The sequence below is a fragment of the Bos mutus genome, chromosome 29 (assembly GCF_027580195.1).
Source record: "Bos mutus isolate GX-2022 chromosome 29, NWIPB_WYAK_1.1, whole genome shotgun sequence".
NCBI classification, from domain to species: Eukaryota; Metazoa; Chordata; class Mammalia; order Artiodactyla; family Bovidae; genus Bos; species Bos mutus.
The window spans coordinates 16167034-16186162 of NC_091645.1; the positions used below are offsets into that span (position 1 = coordinate 16167034).

The window sequence follows — 19129 nt, forward strand, 5'->3', positions numbered from 1 at the left end:
CTTTGTTTCCCCATCTCCTCTTCTCTTCCTGAATCCCACATCCTTGCCTTTCTTGGAGGTCTGCTCCCGCCCCCAGAAAACCAGCTAGAGCAAGGTTCTCCAACCTCCAGGATCTAAGGCCTGCTAATCTGAGGTGGAGCTGATGTTCTAATAGCAGACATAAAGTGCACAATAAATGTAATTCATTTGAATCATCCCGAAACCATTCCCTACCCCAAGCCCGGGTCCATGGAAACACTATCTTCCCTGAAACCGGCTCCTGGTGCCACAGAGGCTGGGGACTGCATGCTCTGCTGGGGTTTCCAGGCCCAGGTTTCCTACCACTTGCCTTTTCACTTTGTACTGTCCACTTACGCTATAATCACTCATGGAAATATCTTTTTATTTCTTCTACCAGCCTGCTCACTCCTCACCTCTCAAGCTTGACCTCAAACCTCTTTCCCTCTCTGAAGTCTGAACTCGGTCTGTTCCCAGTCTCCCTCACCACCCACCCCCGCCCCCCCCCCCTTTCATCCAGGCTGTGACCTAGAATGCTCTTCCTCAGACTCTAGGTTGGCAACCCGTCCATATTTCTATTTTAGTAGTCTAGAATAAGATAGAAAACATCAGATTCCACTCTTGAGGAAAGATTAGGTATGTTTTTTGAAGTTTTTTGTTTTTGTTAGAAATCTGTGGATTCAAGTGGGTGAAATAAAGGTATTTTTTACTATAGGTCAGAGAAAATGGGAAAATCGCAGATCGAGACTTCGTTCTCTCCTTACCTGAAGACCATCTGGCCTGGCTCACTTTTACGTGACTTTCTTTGGTCATGGTTTGGACGTCGCTTTCTCTGGGCGGTGGTCCTTGACTCGCCTCTGCACTTTGTCCACCTGACCTACATTCGCAGCCATTCTGGTGTGCCTCCCCAGCCTGATTTGTCTAGAAACTCCAAGCTGTAGGAAACTCGTTTGCCTTGTCCACTGAAGCCTCACACAAGGCTTGCAGAGCAGGGTAGGGAGTCAGTGTTGAGGGAGGCAGGGATGGGAGGAGAGGGGAGGAGGGGAGGCAGGAAGGCAGTTTCATACCTCGCTGCCATGCATCTTCCGCAGCACTTAGCAGGAAGGGTCCTTAGCGATCATTTACTAAACAACTTAACCTCTGGCTCTAGGTGTGCAATACCTTTCTTCAGGATTAAACATTTTCTTCTGATTCAAATCTAGACCCTGACATTTGGAAGCCATGTGATTTAAGAGTAAATCACTTAATCTCTTTGAGCTTGTTATCTCATTTGTAAACTAAGAGTAAATAAGAGAAAATATGAAATAAGAGGATAACATCTAACCTGCAGAGTTGTTGCAGGGGATTAGAAACAACACCTACAAAGCTCCGGCATGAGTAGGTGTTCAATTAACTGCTGTTTTATTGTCGCTGCCTCTTTTGCTGTCATCAGCACATGTCTCCACATTCATACACTGTTCAAACCTTCAGATCCATCTGCATCCAGCTCCAAGGAAAAGAAAAAAAAAAATGTGTATATATATATATATTTGATTTTAGAATCGCTGGCTTACTGGCTGTGTGAATGTTATCAACCACCTGGCTCGCTGAGTCCAGTCTCTAAACTGAGAAGTGATCAGGGGGCTTAACTGGTTAACACTCTGTGCTTCCAGTGCAGTGGGCATGGATTTGATTCCAGGTCAAGGAACTAGATCCCACATGCTGTGAGGCACAGCCACCAAAATAAGAAGTAACTAGGGTTCGCGTGGGTCTGTGTGGGAAGCACCAAGCACAGCATTCAGTGCAGACTTGATTCTTCCCGACCTTTGTCCAGAGCCCACACTCCTTCACTGTAGACCGACCAAAAGTGAGGAGAAGGTCATGCAACTATGGTGGTTTAGTCGCTAAGTTGTGTCTGACTCTTGCAACCCCATGGACTATAGCCTGCCAGGCTCCTCTGTCCATGGGATTCTCCAGGAAAGAACACTCGAGGGGGTTGCCATTTCTTTCTCCTATACAACTGTGGTTCATGGTTTCTCAAAGCACCCTTCGTTGATAGTACCTATGGCTGACACCCCAGAGTGATGGGGAGCTGCCCCCACAGAACTCATGTCCTGCTCATCTCTGGACATGAGTTCTAGCACAAGAGTGGTCTCTAACAGGTTGTGGAAATGAACTCCTCTGCAAAGGTAACTTTGTGTGCTCAGGGCTTACCTGTAGAAGAGTTTCAGTGGGCAAGAGGGGTGTTTCTGGTAGAGGTGAGTTGGGCTGTGGATTATTCTGCAGTCAGTGAGAAGCAGCAGAGGAAGGGTCAGGAGGGTCAGGTGGGGAGCTTGGAGGGCAGCAGGCTAAGGAGGGACTGACTGCATAGGCATGGACGTGTGCGGGTGCTTCTGTCCTCCAGCCCATGGCTGGGGGCCGCAGGCTGAACTGACACCCTTCCCCAGCACTGCCCCCACCCCTCCAGGGCCTCCGCATCCCTCTACTGCACACCCTTGCTCCATCAGGAGCTTTTCTCCACCGTCACTTCTTTCATCCCAACCTTCTCTTTTTCTCTCGATTAAATGCCAGCTTCAGTGTGAACCATGACCAATCTCCCATCTGTTTAAAAGAAGTAAATATTTACTGAATTACTATATTAAGACTAAAATGGAAAAAGTGAAAAGGAAATGAGAGCAGGCAAATGTTCTCCTTGCCTCTCCTTTGGAACAGGGAAGCCATGAATTTGAGAACTGTGTTCTTAATAATTTGTAATTACTGAGCCTTTGCCTCAAAGCCAGTGTCTTCAGTCAACAGGTACATGGTGATAAGAGACATAGTCATCCACCAGTTTAACAGCCAAAACTGCATCTCGGACTTTTTTAACATATGTTTCCAAGGGCATATTCCCTCTCCAGTTATAACTGACGTGTAACTGGAGCCTTCTAAAACTAAAATGTGGGACTTTTATGATGATAATAACGACTAGCATGTATTTCTTTTTTTTAATCTTATTGAAGTATAGTTGATTTACAATGTTGCGTTTAATTTCTGCTGTATAGCAAAGTGATTCAGATATATATATATATATATATTCTCTTCCATTATGGTTTATCACAGGTATTCAATGTAGTCCTCTGTGCTATACAGTAGGACCTTTTTCTTTATGTATTAACTCATTTCATCCTCAGAACAACCTCAGAGATTGGTACTATTTGAATGAGGAAACTGCAGCACAGAGAGGTTAAATAACCTGACCAAGGTCACACAGCTGGGAAGTGGTAGACATATACTTCAAACCCAGGTTGCCTTTGAAATTTAAAAATCATACATCCAAGCAATGCCTTTAGTTCAATCCTAGTTGTTCCTAGCACACATGGCCTAAATGTAACTACCCACAGTTTATATCGCTTAAGATTGGTAAGAAGGGATAAAGTAGCTGCCAAGTAATTTTACTTATTCATTCACTCAGCAGACGTTTCATGAACACTTAGGAGGCCAGGCCCGCCTTCAGCCTCCTGCAGTCAGGAGGAGATGCAGACGTGAACACAGACCATCCAGTCAGCTGGATGTCCTGTGATGCAGCAGGCATGCACAGAGGTGTGAAGGCCACAGAAGGTGGGCCAGATGGAGAAGAGCTTTCCATTTTGACCAAGAAAATGGAATTCATCTGGAAGGCTCCACAGGGCAGCTAGAGGGACAAAGGCAGGCAGTGGCATGACCTGGCACAGTCCATAAAGGCAGTCCCATTCAGGGGTTATATCCATGTGCTGAGCTGAGTTACCTGGGTCCAAACTGTGGCTCCATCACTGAAGAGCTGTATAACCTTGGGCAGGACACTTAACCTCATTAATTTCTCATCTGTACTTTGCAGAGAACTCTAGTACCTATAACACTGGATCGAAGTGAGAATTAAAATGTTATCACATAAAATTATAGTAAAAGTTATGAACTAAAACACTCCCTAAGTAATAGCTACTAAATAGAACAGTATATTGGATATTAATAATGCCATTATTTATATTATGAACTATTAGTGACCAATTAACATTAAAATTAATTGAGTGCTTATTATTATCACCACCATCATTATTGTTACTTGAAGTAATTGGTTGGAGGTAAGGAGTCAGAGAGAACCGAGTTGAGGTGGCAGTCCCCATAAATCCTTATCCAAATTAGGCTAAGCCATTGTTGTTCACTCACTCAGTCATGTCTGACTCTTTGCAACCTCATGGACTTCAGCATGCCAGGCTTCCCTGTCCTTCACCAGCTCCCGGAGCTTACTCAAACTGTTGTCCATTGAGTCAGTGATGCCATCCAACCATCTCACCCTCTGTCATCCCCTTCTCCTCCTGTCTTCAGTCTTTCCAAGCATAAGGATCTTTTCCAGTGAGTCAACTCTTCGCATCAGGTGGTCAAAGTATTGGAGCTTCAGCATCAGTTCTTCCAGTGAATATTCAGGGTTGACTTCCTTTAGGATTGATTGGTTTGATCTCCTTGCAGTCCAAAGAACTCTCAAGAGTCTTCTCCAACACCACATTTCGAAAACATTCTTCAGCACTCAGCCTTCTTTATGATCCAGCTCTCACATCCATACATGACTACTGGAAAAACCATAGCTTTGACTATACAGACCTTTGTTAGCAAAGTAATGTCTCTGCTTTTTAATACTCTATGTCATAGCTTTTCTTCCAAGGAACAAGTGTCTTTTAATTTCATGGCTGCAGTCACCATCAGCAATGATTTTGAAGCCCAAGAAAATAAAGTCTGTCACTTTTTCCATTGTTTCCCCATCAATTTGCCTTGAAGTGATGGGACCAGATGCCATGATCTTCATTTTTTGAATGTTGAGTTTTAAGCCAGCTTTTCACTCTCCTATTCACTCCCCTTCATCAAAAGGTTCTTTAGTACCTCATTGCTTTCTGCCATAAGGGTGGTGTCATCTGCAGTTCCAAGGTTGTTGATATTCCCCCTGTCAATCTTGATTCCATCTTGTGCTTCATCCAGCCTGGCATTTTGCATGCTGTACTCTCCAAATGAGTTAAATAAGCAGGGTGACAATATACAGCCTTGATGTACTCCTTTCCCAATTTGGAACCAGTCTATTATTCCATGTCTGGTTCTAACTGTCGCTTCTTGACCTGCATGCAGGTTTCTCAGGAGGCAGGTAAGGTGGTCTGGTATTCCCATCTCTCTAAGAATTGTCCACAATTCATTGTGATCCACACAAAGTCTTTCATGTAGCCAATGAAACAGAAGTACATGTTTTTCTGGAATGCTCTTGCTTTTTCCTATGGATGTTGGCAATTTGATATCTGGTGTCTCTGCCTTTTCTAAATCCAGCTTGAACGTCTGGAAATTCTCAGTTCACGTACTGAGGATTTTTAGCATTACTTTGCTAGCATGTGAAATGAGTGCAATTGTACGGTAGTTTGAGCATTCTTTGGCATTGCCTTCCTTTAGGATTGGAATGAAAACTGACCTTTTCCAGTCCTGTGGCCACTGCTGAGTTTTCCAAATTTGCTGGGATATTGAGCACAGCACTTTCACAGCATCGTCTTTTAGGATTTGAAATACCTCAACTGGAATTCCATCACCTCCACTGCTTTGAGTCAAAAGCCAGCACTGGGCTATGATTTCAGTTTAGAGAGTTATAATCAGCCATTTTCAAAAAATGAAAGAGAATGAAATAGGAAATATGAGAGTGTATTGCCCCTCATGGTAGTAACTTTTATATCTTTTTTTTCCATTTCATACAAACACACTCACATACATATATCTGTGTATCAACTCACAACAGAAGATATTTTTCAAATTATGGATTTTAGACAGAAATATTTTGCAGACCCTGGAGTAGAAAGTATCATCCCCTGTCTTCCCTGTGGTCCTGGTCCTCAGGCACTCAGAAGATCATTGCTTGACAGCTTGTGTCAGGAGGCCTAGCATCAAGAGAGCAGAGCTCAGGACCCTGAGGCCCCAGGAAGATGATTTGATCTCTGTGTATCCTAGATCAAACCCCCTCATCCCAGCACTAATTTCCAGGGCCATGTTGAAAACTGAGCCCCCCAAAATGTCCTTTATTCATTTCAACTAGCTCTAACTATAACCCTAAGGCACTGTAGTCTACCTAGTAATGCTGGCTTTGCCACTAGCTCACCATATGCCCCTGGGTAGGAGATGGTAGGGCTCTGGGTTATTGTGGCCTCATGTATAAAACGGGGGGGTGAATATAGTTGTCATATATACTTCGTGGTTATTTTGAGGCACCAGTAAAGTCACAAATACTTGCACTCTTGAAGATCATGGAGAACTATGTAGAGGGAAGTCTGCAGCAGACACTCGGGATCTGTGATAAATCCCAAAGGCATCTAGTGGTAACCTCAGATGTTTTCTTGCAGAGAAAGTGGTGCAGTTTTCTGGGTTAGGACATATGACCCCATTTGAGTGGGTCCAGAGGGCCCTTTAATAAGAAGACAAAGGTTGCTTTGGAACCTAGCTAAGCTCTGCCCTGGGGGACTTGGGAAGGAAGAGTGCCTCCTCAGGCCAAAGGGATACTGATACCTCATGATCAGAGGCAGAACTTGGGTCAGTTTTGTTCTGGCTAGTGGTTTCCATCAGTGTGTTTAGTTTGGCCTACATATAATAATGGATAACATTTAAAAATCAGACGTTTTACATCCAAGTCTAAATTTCCAGCCTGTCTTAAAAAGTCACAAACCCCCTAAACTCCTGTGTCACAGCATGGGCAGGCACTGAACACCACTGCCCCATTGGACAGACCTACCACCCTCCTTGTTGGTCACTGAGAGTCCTTGATGACAGCTCTTGCTCTGGTGCTTCTCTGTTAGGACCATGACACAACAGCACATTTTGTATGCCCATGTTGCTCTGAAAAGTGGAACTATGAAAGGCCTGAGAAGGTTGTATGTTTCAGGAAAGAGCTCTAATCATACTTTGTGCAGGATATTCTGCTTTCCTCCTGTGCTGACCTCCTGACTCTTGCAGGGGGCTGGCTACGTTTGGACCCCAACGCCAAAGGAAGACATATGGAAAGAGAAAGAGGGTGACATAACTGCTTTTAAAAATGTCAATGGCACCCCACTCCAGTACTCTTGCCTGGAAAATCCCATGGATAGAGGAGCCTGGTAGGCTGCAGTCCATGGGGTTGCTGAGGGTCGGACACGACTGAGCGACTTCACTTTCACTTTTCACTTTCATGCATTGGACAAGGAAATGGCAACCCACTCCAGTGTTCTTGCCTGGAGAATCCCAGGGACGGGGGAGCCTGGTGGGCTGCCATCTATGGGGTCGCATAGAGTCAGACACGACTGAAGTGATTTAGCAGCAGCAGCAGCAGCAGGGCAAAATAGTCAAGATGCGGAAAAGAGAATAGGAGATGAGGAGCTTCCCATCAATCAGATACCCTGGCAAACCCCAGATGTATACAGCAGGTGCTGTGGCGCCTCCAATGAGATGGACAAGTCTGGAGATGAGGGAGTTCTCTGATTGGCATGGTTGCCAGGACCAGCCTACCTGTAAGGACACTTTTGTGTGGTGGGAGGGAGGAGACTCACCTGGGAATAATAAAATAGGAAAACTGGGGCTTTAGAGTCAAACAGACCTGGTTTCAGATCTTGGCTTTGATACTCACACCCAAGTCATCTTCAAGGAGGTTTGACATGGCAGTTTTCTCATCTGTCAGATGGAGATTGGTTGGCTGGTTTATTAAATATGTATGAGAGGCACCAGCCTTCACCTTGCTTGCTTGCTAAGTCACTTCAGTCGTGTCTGACTCTGTGTGACCCCATAGATGGCAGCCCACCAGGCTCCCCTGTCCCTGGGATTCTCCAGGCAAGAACACTGGAGTGGGTTGCCATTTCCTTCTCCAATGCATGAAAGTGAAAAGTGAAAGTGAAGTCACTCAGTCGTGTCCAACTCTCAGCAACCCCATGGACTGCAGCCTACCAGGCTTCTCTGTCCATGGGATTTTCCAGGCAAGAGTACTGGAGTGGGGTGCCATTGCCTTCTCCGAGGTGCAGTAAATCAGGAGAGAGCAAAAGTATCATGGCCCCTGCTTTCATGGTGCTTACATATTAGTGCAAGAAAAGAGACAATAAGCAGGTAATTAATTATCTAGTGGTGATAACTGTGGATTGGTTGCTTACACCTTTGCTCATTTCCAGAAAAGTTTGGAGAAAATAAAAACATCTGGGGACATATGACATTTGATAAAATAATATATGTAAAGCGCTTATTGCAGTGCCTGAATGTAGTCATTATTTCACATATTCTTAAGGAGCCCCTAGTCTGTGTGAGGCCCTGTCCCAGGGCCCCTATACACATGTGATTCCCATCCAGGGCGATTGAAAAACCGGTGCTCTCTGGCCTTCGATATCAGCTTTCTTGATACCCATCACTGAAGGAGAGGCTCCAGGCATCTTCACAGGTGGAGAGGTCACCGAGCAGGACAAGAAGGGGTTCATCATTACCGACTTTGGGTGCAAGTTCCCCCTGTGCCACTTACAGCTGCGTGGCCATGGAGCCCTCAGTCTGCAGAGCCTGAGGACCCTCATCCACAGCGCTGCGGGGTGAAGCGAAGTCCGGGATGGACCCCGGGCTCTCCTTTTCCTCCTGGGTCCGCAGCTCACGCCCTTTCTTTGGTTTCTCGGGCTCCAGACCACTCGGCCCTGAGCGCAGCGAGGACCCTGTTCGTGGATGTGGAGGAGCGCGGGCCAGAGGCCATGGACGTGAAGGAGAGGAAGCCATACCGCTCGCTGACCCGGCGCCGCGACGCCGAGCGCCGCTACACCAGCTCGTCGGCCGACAGCGAAGAGGGCAAGGCCCCGCAGAAGTCCTACAGCTCCAGCGAGACCCTCAAGGCCTACGACCAGGACGCGCGCCTCACCTACGGCAGCCGCGTCAAGGACCTGGTACCACAGGAGGCCGAGGAGTTCTGCCGCGCAGGTGAGGGCGCCCGGGTAGGGGGTTAGGATGCGCCTGCGCACAAGTGTGCCCAGGGGGCAATGGGGCCCGGCTGGGTCGCGCATGCGCACAGGTGTGCCCTGGGATGGGGGCGCACGTGGTTTACATTGGGGCGGCAGGTGAGCTGACACGCGAGCCCAGTGGGGTCTAGCGCTCCTGGTCAACTCCAGCTCTCCGTTATTTTGGCAGCCTGACTCTGCTCAGAGCCTCGGCTATAGTCCGCTCTTGGTTCATTCATTTGCCTGCTCACCCCTCTTGTGGGCTTAATGAGACGGTTAGGTGCTGGCTCCGTGTCAGCGCCTGCCTGGCGTTGAGTTCTGAGCAGTTTCCGGCTCTCCTCCAAGCCTCTCCGGTGAGAGGCCGTGAGCATTCTTTACTGCCCTGATTTGTCTCGAGGATTCATGAGAGGACGCGTTTACGAGGTAAGTGTGATAGCACCAAGTGCTGAGTAAGTCCTAGTTATTGGTTTTGTTGTTTGTTCTATGTGTATTCATTCAGCGAACATATCTTAGCAGCTTCTCTGCATTAAGCACTGTCCTGACCTTGAGGCTATGAGTAGCTCTGTGGGCTTCCCTCAAAGAATTCGCCTGCAGTGTGGCAGACCTGGCTTTGATCCCTGGGTTGGGAAGATCCCCTGGAGAAGGGAAAGTCTACCCACTCCAGTATTATGGCCTGGAGAATTCCATGGACTGTATAGTCCATGGGGTTGCAAAGAGTCAGACAGGACTGAGCGACTTTCACTGACCTTGAGAGGAAGACGCTGGTGATCCCAGACCTAAGAATTTAGTAATCTGGGGGGATATCTTGGTGCCTGACTCCCTCTCCTTCAATCCCTACACACCACAGTCATGAAAGCCTAGCCATCCAACTCCAGAATACCTTTCAAATCCATCCCTCTTCTCTATCCCATCAGCCACTGTCCCAGTTCCGGCCACTATCATCTCTCTTAGGGGGTTGACCACAACCCCTCTTCACTCAGTGCTGCCGCCTTTTGGGCCATGCTCAGCCCTGCAGCTAGAGCGAAGTAGAGACTGACTCCCCGTTGTTCCCTACCGTGAGTTCCTCAACACCAGAGGGCTTTCCCCAAGTCTTTGTCTTTCTGGGCTGTTTTATCCCCTGCCTTTCCACACCCCACCACCCACATCCAGCCCTGCAGGGCTGCTCGTTATTCCCACCCCTGCTGTGATATAAGTCGCCTACCCTGGTGCCTCAGTGATTCCTGTTTTTCTGCCTGCAGAGCCTCTTCAATGCTGGGTAGGCCTCTACAAGTCCCTGACAGTTCACACGGCCCTCCCTGATTCTGCCCTGCCCACTCCCCTTCCATGGACAAGGTTAGCAGGGGGCCGTGCCTTGTAATTTATATGCATTCTGATGTTGTTAGTTAACCTTTACAACAACCTCAATGATTCATTTGCCCAAGATCATAGAGACAAGAGGAGCTGGTCACACACACACACACACACACCCATAGAGCCTGACCGCCCAGCTGGCCTCTCCCCCAGGCTTCTATCCACATGGAAAGCTGACCTGTTAGCAAGACTGCCTCTGGTGCTTTAAAGGCAAAGCGTCTTCAGCTCTTTCCCATTTGTGGTTAACAGCTCAGACTCTGACATCAGACAGACCTGGTTTGAGTTGTGACTCTGCCATTTTTATTATCCTAAGTGTCTTCACCTGGATGGTGTGGTCACAGCGATGCTTCCTAATTATAGAGTGGTGGGGAGAACGAGGAGGACTGTAGATGGACCATGCGACACTTGCATGAAGCAGATGCTTCAGAAACGTTGCCTGCTTCTGGTTGCCATCTCTGGGTCTCAGTGAGAGGAAGTGACCAGTGGTGCCAAAGCTCTCCTCCAACTCTGTGCTGCCACGCTTGGTGGAGTTCAGTGAGCCCTGCCGGGACCAGAAGGAGCCGCTCTTGTCTTCATAAATAACAAGCAGAAAGCATTCTCAGCTCATAGGCAGGCATGGGCACTGCCGCCTACAAAGTTCTCTTCCTCCCTTTGCCTTCCTGTGAAAGTCACTCAGTCGTGTCCGACTCTTTGCGACCCCGTGGACTATACACTTCATGGAATTCTTCAGGCCAGAATACTGGAACAGGTAGCCTTTCCCTTCTCCAGGGCATTTTCCCATCCCAGGGATCGAAACCAGGTTTCCCACATTGCAGGCGGATTAGCCTCAAAAATCCTATGATGTTAGCTAAGTTCTCTCCTCCCACCTTTATCCACCCCCAAGAGTTCTTGCTACCAAAGTGTGTCTGTCTGATTATTTAACTAACTTTTGCTGAGCTACTCTATGCCAGTCTGGACACAGAACTGACCAAGACCCTGGGCGGTGGCGGGGGGAAGGCACAGGAACTCTTGGTAAGAGTGATGGCCACGACTGGGAGAGGAGGCCATCTCTGCTGGCTCCCCTCCTGCCTCGAAGGCAGTTCCTTTTCCCTTCCTTTGCCAGTTTGACCTCATCAGGACTGCTCCTGGGTGTCATGCCCTTCAAAGCACGTACAACCTCCCCTTGTCTCTTCTTACTCCACTCTTCACATTTACTCTGATCCACAAACCTCTCCTCTGAAACTCCCACCCTCTGTGCCCCTAGAACTCTTTCCCTGCATCCTCCCATACTTAGGGCCTTAACCCTTCATCATGGTCTGGGTTACATCTCCCCACTGACTGTGAGCTCTGTGAAGTCAGGAACCACACCCTGCTCATTGCTGCCTGTCAGGAAACACCCAGGGCCGGCTTGGTTGGGTGAAATGTGGTGCTCCCTGATTGCAAGTCCATTTCCCACAGGTTTAACTGGAGTATGGTCCTCAGTGCCTACATCCACCTGTCCTTCCCCATCTCCCAAAATACTCATGAGAATGTTAGAAATCAGGAAGAAGCCGTGCCTGATAGACACTGCGGAATGTGGAGGCTGTTTCCTGTGGAAGCTAGTATCCCGTTTGTCCCACAGACACTGATCCCTGAATGAGCTGCCCTCATCCATGTCTTCCTGGCCTCTGTCTTGGGCACCTCCAGGCTTTCCCAGGAGCTCAAGAGACCTGCCAGCAGCCCCGAGCCTTGGCTGTGTGCTTGGCTCCCTGGGTTGCCCCAGAGCCTGCTAACTCCTGTTGCAGCCCACTGGGCTTACAAAGCAGAGGGCAGAGGCTCCTCCCTTGTGCAAAGCCCACTTTTCTCAGCCTGTCACCATCTTCTTCACTTTCTGGCTTCAGGCCTTCCTGACCTGGCCAGAAAGGAGCGTTGGGTCCTGGGGAGCCCATTGGCATCTCATGGGCGAGGCTTCTGCCTTATTCAGGAGCCCTCCTTGCTGGCCGGCCCTCCCTGGCCTGGACGAGGAGAGCAGAAGCCCTCTGTCAGCTGAGCAGATGTGTATTGAGCCCCAAGGGTTGGGTCCCGGGTTGTGCCCTAGGCCCAGGGATTTACAAATGAATGGGGTACAGTCCTCACCCCCCCACCCCAGTGAAGCCATCTCCAGCAGAGGGTCCAGGCCCTTAAACAGCTCTGCTCTGCAAAATGCCCAGAGCTGAGGACTCTCAGAGGGGGCTCAGAAAAAAGTAGTGACCATTGCTGCACAGAGTGTAGGATGAGGGGAGACTTCAAGGAGGGGCTGTTTGAGCTGGACCTTCCATTAAGGTGTGGAGGCTTTGGGCTGGTGGGGAGGACGCGGAGGAAAGGCCTGCGCATCGACCACCGCCGTGAGTCAAAGGACAAGGGTGAGTCCTGGAGCAGGGGTCAGGCCTCTGGGGGGTGACCCCCACCATTACCCTAACCCAGTTCCTTTGCCTTCCCTCCTAGGCACCAACTTCAGCCTGCGCGAGCTGGGGCTGGGGGAGGTGACACCCCCGCACGGGACGCTGTACCGCACGGACATCGGCCTGCCCCACTGCGGCTACTCCCTGGGCGCCAGCTCTGAGGCCGAGCTGGAGGCGGACGCCGCACTGTCCCCCGAGCACCCCGTGCGGCTGTGGGGCCGCAGCACGCGGTCAGGACGCAGCTCCTGCCTGTCCAGCCGGGCCAACTCCAACCTCACGCTCACTGACACGGAGCACGAGAACACGGAGACCGGTGAGTGGCCCGCCCAGCCCGCGCCGCCAGCCGGGGCTTCCAGGCCCGGCATTTTAATTAGTGTTGATTTTCTGCTCCATTACCTGGGGGCACTGGTGAAGGCGATGGAAAATTGCCTTGCTCTCAGTGGTCAGAAGGCAGAACCTCTCACAGAGTCACATGAAATAACCCCACCCACGGGTGACAGGCCAGAGACGGGTCACTGCTCTTTTCTTCCAGATGAGGGGGTGCCTAAGGGACAGGGTTATGGCTTACAGGCTGCCTGTGGGTGGAGCGGAGGGGCCAGAGGGCAGCGTAACCAACCCCTTACAGCCCATTCTCTGTGGCCTCAGCTGTGCCCCCTCCCCCCCAGAACTCTGCTCACAAGCCTGCAGCCACCCTGGGCACTCGCCGTGGGCGCTGCTGCACCCCAGGGTCTTCTGCTGATGGGAGGATGGCTTTCACGCAAGAGCTGTCATGTTGGAGTAGCTTAAAACTCCCGTCTCTCCCCCAGCTTTCCCATGATCTCATCTGCAGATCTGAGGAAGTGCTGGCTCTGGACTCTAGTCCACTCTCATCTCCGCAGCCCTGTTCCAAGGCCAGAGAGATGCTGGGGGAGAAAGAGATGACAGCTTGTTCGCGCGCCTCCTTGGTGCGGGGGAAGGAAAGGGAGCCAGGTTTCAGGCTGTTCTGCCTCTCTCTGGAGGCTTGTTTGGCAGATCTCGGAGGGACTCCGAGTTGAACATAGGCCTGCAGCGGGCCACCGAGGCGAGCTCTCTTTCTGCGATGCCTCATGCTCCTGGGTCTCTGGGCAAAAAAGGTCCCCACGGAGGAGGAGGCTGGACTTTTTTTTTTCTCTCTCAGAAGTCCAGGGAGGGGTTCTGCTGGCCCCCGCCACACCAAACGTGGGAGGGGTGACGTGGGGAGGGCAAGTTGCAAACCAGCGCCCCCTACTGGTTTCCAGCTCTAAACGCAGCATCCTGTGTGATTCCTGCCGAGGATTTGGGGAACCAGGGTGTCGGGGGTGGGGAGAGGGTGGACACCAAGTCAGCAGTGAAGGCTTAGGCAGTTTGCCTCTAACAAGGATGCTCCAGTGAGTTATATGCACAACACAGTCCCAGGTTTGGGATCGTGCAGGAGTCTAGGTAAGGATACTGTCCAGTGGAGAGATGTGATCTCCAAAGAGAGTCAAGAGCAGCAGGGTTGCAAATCCTTGTTCTACCCCTGCCGCTGGAGAACTCGGGGTGTTTCCTCGGGACCCTGTGCACTGGGTTTAGGGGATGGGGACAGCAGAAGGTGATGGGCCCCAACTTGGTAGTTTCACCCTCCCTTGACACCACCAGCCCTCTCTGCGCTGGGGAGCCATCCACACCCCCTTATCCTCCTTCCCATCTAGGCCCAAGCCCAGCCAGAAACCCTCCTCTCTCTTCCTGACTACGCACTGAATTTGATGTGTGAAGCCGGTACAGAGAAAGTGGTGTCCAACAAAGAGGCAGGCAGCCTCGGGTCCATCACTGACCTGGAGTGTAGATCCTTTCTCACTATAGATGAGGACCTCAGTTTCCTCATCTGTAAAATAAGCAGTTTTAATGAAATCAGCATTCCTGGTGTTCTTAGAATGTTAATATTTCTTAGATTGAAGGTGGGGGTGGGTAGAAGGGAGTGCTCTGTGGTCAAATAGCGTAGGAAACATTAAGTTCAAGGAATTTGAACCAGTTTCCTTACTGCGGGACTTCTCAGAACCTTTAACATGTTATTAATCATGCTGATGGATATATTAGCAAGCAGCATCCCCCAAATTGACCTGAGAATAAAGAACCCTTTATTCTCAAAAGATCAATAAAAGCAGTGTTCCAGTGAACACTTAGGGGGAATAAATGAACCAAATCACTTGCAGATCCTTTTAGATGTAGGATTCTATGATTTGAAGTCCTCGCATTGGAGGTGAAGGTGTATAAGAGGAAAATTATAAACATAATAGTTAACACCTGCTGCTGATTATTAGGCCCCCAAGCACAATGCCAAGTACTTAACTGTCTGGTCTCATTTACTCATGCTACAGCTTGTTGGAGGAGTGGGCAGCCTGTAGACAAGGTCCACATGGAGGAGGGTCCTGCTAGGGTCTGGCAGCTAAGACTTAGGGAGGGTGGCAGAGACCAGGACAGCCTCTCTGCCCAGGGTAGGTTTTATCATCCCCACTGCACAGAATAAGAAGCACGTAGCCCAGAGAGGTTTAAGAAACCTGTATAGGTCACCGAATTCACGACTTGAATTCGGGCCTGTGTAACTCTGAAATCTTTACCCTTGTAGCCCTAGTCATAGTGAATTTCCTCTGCAGCAAAGTACTCGGGCTGCTTGTTCATTGGAAGGCTCTCGCCATGGTGACAAATGATCATTTTTCCATAAAGTCATGACAGAATGAAGTACATACCACCCACATTATTGTGTATTCCCTGAGAGCTGAATTGCTGCTGAATTAAGCCTCTGTTGGGTGATAATGACATAATCAACAAGCCTGGAGAGCTTCGGCCTTTGATGGGGGGCAGGGGGATGGCTTCTTGCTTCCCTGGCCACACCACGCTTGCCTCCTGAACGTCTATCTCCATGCCGGGCCACAGCACTCTAGCTCTGTGCTCAGGGAAGATGGGCAGGCAGATCCAACACCTCCTCCCTTCCAGGCCTGGACTTCCAAACCCACACATCCCTCGGGTGCCCCGGCCCCTGTCCTGTTGCTCCAGGTTGGAAAATGACATTAGTGTCCTTGTTATCTGAAGATCTGAACGACACTGTCGGCCAGGTTGACCTAATTGACGTGAGTGCGTGCTCAGTCCATCAATCGTGTCTGACTCTGAGATCCCCGTGGAGCTCACCAGGCTCCTCTGTCCGTGGGATTAACCAGGCAAAGATACTGGAGTGGGTTCCGTTTTCTCCGCCAGGGGATCTTCCTGACCCAGGGATCGAACCCACATCTTGTGCGTCTCTGGCATGGGCAGGCTTTGTTGTACTGGAGTTTAAATAATGACAGTGGCTCATGCTGAATGTGAATGAACCATAGGAGTGACTCCCCTTTATCCCCCAAAGAGTTGATAACATTCTCGTCAACCTCAGTTACAGCCAAGGACTGGGGTTCAGAGGGGAAGGGCGTGCTGCAGCCGTGTGTCTAGCTGAGCTGGAGCCCCCAGGCTCTTCGCAGGTGTCTCTGTTCTTTCGAGGCTGCCCTCCTCTTGTTCCTGGCCCTCCTGCTCTCACTTCTTTCCCCGGTACTCTCCTCTCCTTCTCTCTCTTTCATCCTCCTGGTCCCAGTTTTCTCCTTTATCTGTGATGAGAAGTCTGATCTTACCATCAGAACAGAGCTTGACTCCACTGGACGTGTTGGCCAACACATCTCAGTGTGGCCAGTTTTCAGGGACAGAAGGAGGCCAAACTGAGGGCCTACCATGTGTCGAGACACTGCATGTGGGCCACTGCCTTCAACCCTCATGAAACAGCATGGCATTCCCCTTTCCCAGATGGGAAAACTGAGGTTCCAGAAGGTCTACTGACTTGGCTGGAGATTGTTCAGCCAGTAATTCAGCAGGTGGGCCAAGCCTGAGTTTGAACTCAGGTCTCTCTGCCACTATAGGCTGAACCTTCTGCCCACCTCTACTTGAATCAGCAAGTGAGGACACCAAAGCATGATCCCTAGCAACTTCCAGCCATGGGAACATTGACTGCCTCCACGCCCAGCCTCGCATTAGTCAATAGTAATTGTCAACAGTATTGATAGTGGTGGAGGCTTTTGCTGAGGTCATGGTGAAGCTGCAGGCAGCTGCCATCAATAATAACTTTTATAGGGTCCATTAAAGCCAATTTCTGCCCCTGAAGGTTAATGTCAGCAGCTTTTATGTCACTGCTTAATATCCAAAATAAATACAGAATTGACTGGGTAATGTAAACACAAATCTCTCCCCTCAGGGCCGTCAGGTGGAACCAGCCCTCAGGCCCCTCCTACTGAGCTGGGCCACAGCAAGGAGGAGCTGGCGTCATGCCAGGGCACACAGTTGGCACTCCATAAATGCCTTTTTTAGAAAGCAGAGGTTGCATTTGCGCTCCAACCACAGGGTCAGGTGGACGCAGTGCCTCTTTAGCAGTTTCATTCTGTGATTTGTTCTGTAGCTGTGCTGAGCTCCTTCCGTGGACCAGGCATCATTCTAGAATTGAGAATCTTGGCAAATATTCAAGAGGGGAGGTAGAGCTGTGACAGCTTTTCTGCTCTGTCTGTCGCAGGCAGGGTGGAAAAGACACAGTCCCGGCATCTAATGAGGAGCCTTGATCCCAGGTCCTGGCCATGCCAGGACCCAGCTCTGAAACCTTGAGCACGTCACCTCACCTCCCTACCCAACAGTTCCCGCAATTTCTAAAACTGTGTGCCAGTGGCCACGTGGGGTCAGAAGAAGGGAAACGGGGAGTTAGGGTTTAGCAGGTACCGAGTTTCAGTTTGGGATGGTGGAATAGCTCTGGTTACACAGCAAAGTGAGTGCACTTAATGCCGCCATTACCATATGCTTAAAAATGGTTGAAAGGGTTATCTGTGTTTTACCACAGTAATAAAAAGTACAAAAACAGCATGCCATCTTTCTTCCTTGAAGTGTTGCTGTGAGCCTGCACCACAGCTTTGGCAAAGCGGCTGGTCTGTGCTGGTCCTTAATGCTTGCTCGCTATTAATGTTCATTGTTGAAAGAGCTGTGGGATGACTGTGGAAGGAGCCGTTCACTCTGCCCTGCGTGTCCGAAGGCTCTTTCCTCCATCCCACCCACACGACGCACCTGGGCTTGCAGGCCAGACGAGCAGGATTGCGCTGAAGGTGAGGGTTCTGAGTTGTTCCCAGTGGAGGCAATTGCTCGAGCAGGGCTTGGAGGCATAAGTAGGCGTGGTGGGCCTGGGACATAGTGAGAATTTACTCCCAGCTCTAATCCCAGAGGCAAAGTGAGAAATTCACATGGAAAAGAAACAATGAAACAGAATCACAGTTACCCCCCAAATTATCAAGCAGCCTGGGTGTCAAAAGGGAAATTACCGGTTAACCCAATTAGGCAGCCAAATTGCTTATTGAGAGTCAGTAGATTAGGTGAGCATCTTCAGGCAGGATGAGAAAGCTCATTACCAGTTTAACTCCATTTATCCTCTGCCCTCCGTGGCCCGTGCTCATGAGACTTCGTTTTAAAAATCTTGTAAGAATAGCTATCACTAATTCCCTAGAGTACTGCAGCTACCCAGCCATGATACACAAGGCTCCCTTTTCTAGGACAGGAAACTGGGTTCCTGCACTGGGGTAGAGATTACACCCCTATATTTGACTACCCTTCTGCCCCACGAGCAGCCTGCACTCCATCCTAGAAATCAGAGGTGCCCAGGAATGAGGGTCTCTTACTGGACAGTTACCCACGTTCCAAATAGGATTGAGAAGGGACTGCAAGAGTCAAAGCATCTGGGAATCTGGGAGCTAGAAGGGACTTGGAGACAACTAGTCCATTGATTCTTAACTTTTTTTCCCATTTCCTAGCCAAGAAAGCTAAGATTCAGAGAGATTAGGTGACCTGCTGAAGGTTGCACAGCTAATAAATGGCAAAACCAGGGTTTGAGTCCATGCCTGCCTCATACCACTGCCCGTTTGTTATCTTTCCTGACCACCATCCTCTCCTACTTGTTCTGTTTTATAGAAACAGAATACCACATTGAGGTGGATTCTTTACCATCTGAGCCACCAGGGAAGCCCATGTTTTCATTAGCTCAATGCTGTTAATAATAATATACATAATCTGGGAGGTGAATCTAGCTGTATCCAGAACATAAACTTCCTTCTTATTCAGTGTTCAGTTCAGTTCAGTCCAGTCGCTCAGTCGTGTCCGACTCTTTCCGACCCCATGAATCGCAGCACGCCAGGCCTCCCTGTCCATCACCAACTCCCAGAGTTCACTCAGACTCACGTCCATCGAGTCAGTGATGCCATCCAGCCATCTCATCCTCTGTCGTCCCCTTCTCCTCCTGCCCCTAATCCATCCCAGCATCAGAGTCTTTTCCAATGAGTCAACTCTTTGCATGAGGTGGCCAAAGTACTGGAGTTTCAGCTTCAGCATCATTCCTTCCAAAGAAATCCCAGGGCTGATCTCCCT

The 19129-nt window shown here is 49.7% G+C and overlaps 1 protein-coding gene across 4 annotated transcripts in view; it reads left to right on the plus strand.

Annotated features, from left to right (window-relative positions):
- The window catches only part of TENM4 (teneurin transmembrane protein 4), an 855551-nt gene that overhangs the window by 399127 nt on the left and 437295 nt on the right, over nucleotides 1–19129 (plus strand). For all 4 annotated transcript variants that reach the window (XM_070365001.1, XM_070365000.1, XM_070365002.1 and 1 more), the window contains 2 exons: nucleotides 8632–8919; nucleotides 12729–12998. In XM_070365001.1, the coding sequence (XP_070221102.1) occupies nucleotides 8697–8919; nucleotides 12729–12998 (493 nt within the window). In that variant the 5' untranslated portion in view covers nucleotides 8632–8696. The remainder of the gene's footprint in view (nucleotides 1–8631; nucleotides 8920–12728; nucleotides 12999–19129) is intronic.